This window comes from Chelonoidis abingdonii, chromosome 11 (assembly GCF_003597395.2).
Source record: "Chelonoidis abingdonii isolate Lonesome George chromosome 11, CheloAbing_2.0, whole genome shotgun sequence".
NCBI classification, from domain to species: Eukaryota; Metazoa; Chordata; order Testudines; family Testudinidae; genus Chelonoidis; species Chelonoidis abingdonii.
The window spans coordinates 15,570,192-15,571,845 of NC_133779.1; the positions used below are offsets into that span (position 1 = coordinate 15,570,192).

The window sequence follows — 1,654 nt, forward strand, 5'->3', positions numbered from 1 at the left end:
AAACATTTCCTCCAAAGCCCCCCTGACTTTAATGGGAAGGGCCCCTGCAATCCCCCCTATAGCCACCAGCTGGCAGGGCAGGTCTGCACGTGCCTCCGAGCCCTGGTGGGTGGGGGGCAGGAGTGGGTGCAGAATTCTCCCCTCCGTACTGGCTGGGGAGCCTGGCGGGGTGTCCATCCCCCAGACACCTGTCTATCACCTGGCCCCATACACCGTCCATCCTCGTCTCTCTCTCTCTCTATCCCCATCCACCCCCTCTATCTATCCTCATACATCCAATCTATCTACCGATTTATCCCCATCCACCCATCCATCTATCTATCCATCTACCCACTCTATCTATCTGTCCCCATCCAACCATCTATCCATCCATCCCCCATCTACCCCCCTATCTATCTACTCCATCCACCCATCTATCTATCTATCCATCCATCCCTCATCTACCCCCTCTATCTATCTATCCCCATCCACCCCCTCTATCTATCCCCATCCACCCCATCTATCTACCTATCTATCCCCATCCACCCATCCATCTATCCATCCATCCCCCATCTACCCACTCTATCTATCTACCCCATCCAGCCATCTATCTATCCATCCCCCATCTACCCCCTCTATCTAGCTATCCCCATCCACCCTCTCTATTCTCATACAGCCCCTTTATCTATCTACCTATCTATCCCCATCCACCCATCCATCTATCCATCCATCTACCCCCTCTATCTATCTGTCCCCATCCAACCATCTATCCATCCATCCCCCATCTACCCCCTATCTATCTACTCCATCCACCCATCTATCTATCTATCCATCCATCCCTCATCTACCCCCTCTATCTATCTATCCCCATCCACCCCCTGTCTATCCCCATCCACCCCATCTATCTACCTATCTATCCCCATCCACCCATCCATCTATCTATCCATCCATCCCCCATCTACCCCCCTATCTATCTACCCCATCCACCCATCTATCTATCTATCCATCCATCCCTCATCCACCCCCTCTATCTATCCCCATCCACCCCCTCTATCCTCATATAGCCCTTCTATCTATCTATCTACCTACCTATCTATCCCCATCCACCCATCCATCTATCCATCCATCTACCCCCTCTATCTATCCCCATCCAACCATCTATCCATCCATCCCCCATCTATCTACCCCATCCACCCATCTATCTATCTATCCATCCATCCCTCATCTANGCCCTGGTGGGTGGGGGGCAGGAGTGGGTGCAGAATTCTCCCCTCCGTACTGGCTGGGGAGCCTGGCGGGGTGTCCATCCCCCAGACACCTGTCTGTCACCTGGCCCCATACACCGTCCGTCCTCGTCTCTCTCTCCATCCCCATCCACCCCCTCTATCTATCCTCATACATCCCATCTATCTACCGATTTATCCCCATCCACCCATCCATCTATCTATCCATCTACCCACTCTATCTATCTACCCCATCCAGCCATCTATCTATCCATCCCCCATCTACCCCCTCTATCTAGCTATCCCCATCCACCCCCTCTATCCTCATACAGCCCCTCTATCTATCTACCTATCTATCCCCATCCACCCATCCATCTATCCATCCATCTACCCCCCTATCTATCTACTCCATCCACCCATCTATCTATCTATCCATCCATCCCTCATCTACT

At 52.3% G+C, this 1,654-nt stretch overlaps 1 protein-coding gene across 1 annotated transcript in view; it reads right to left on the reverse strand.

Moving 5' to 3' along the window:
* LOC116832344 (coagulation factor XIII B chain-like) overlaps positions 1-209 on the reverse strand; it is a 7,602-nt gene extending 7,393 nt beyond the window's left edge. The window contains exon 1 of the mRNA XM_075070522.1: positions 200-209. Coding sequence (XP_074926623.1) covers positions 200-209 — 10 coding nt within the window. The remainder of the gene's footprint in view (positions 1-199) is intronic.
* Positions 210-1,654: the final 1,445 nt, after the last annotated feature.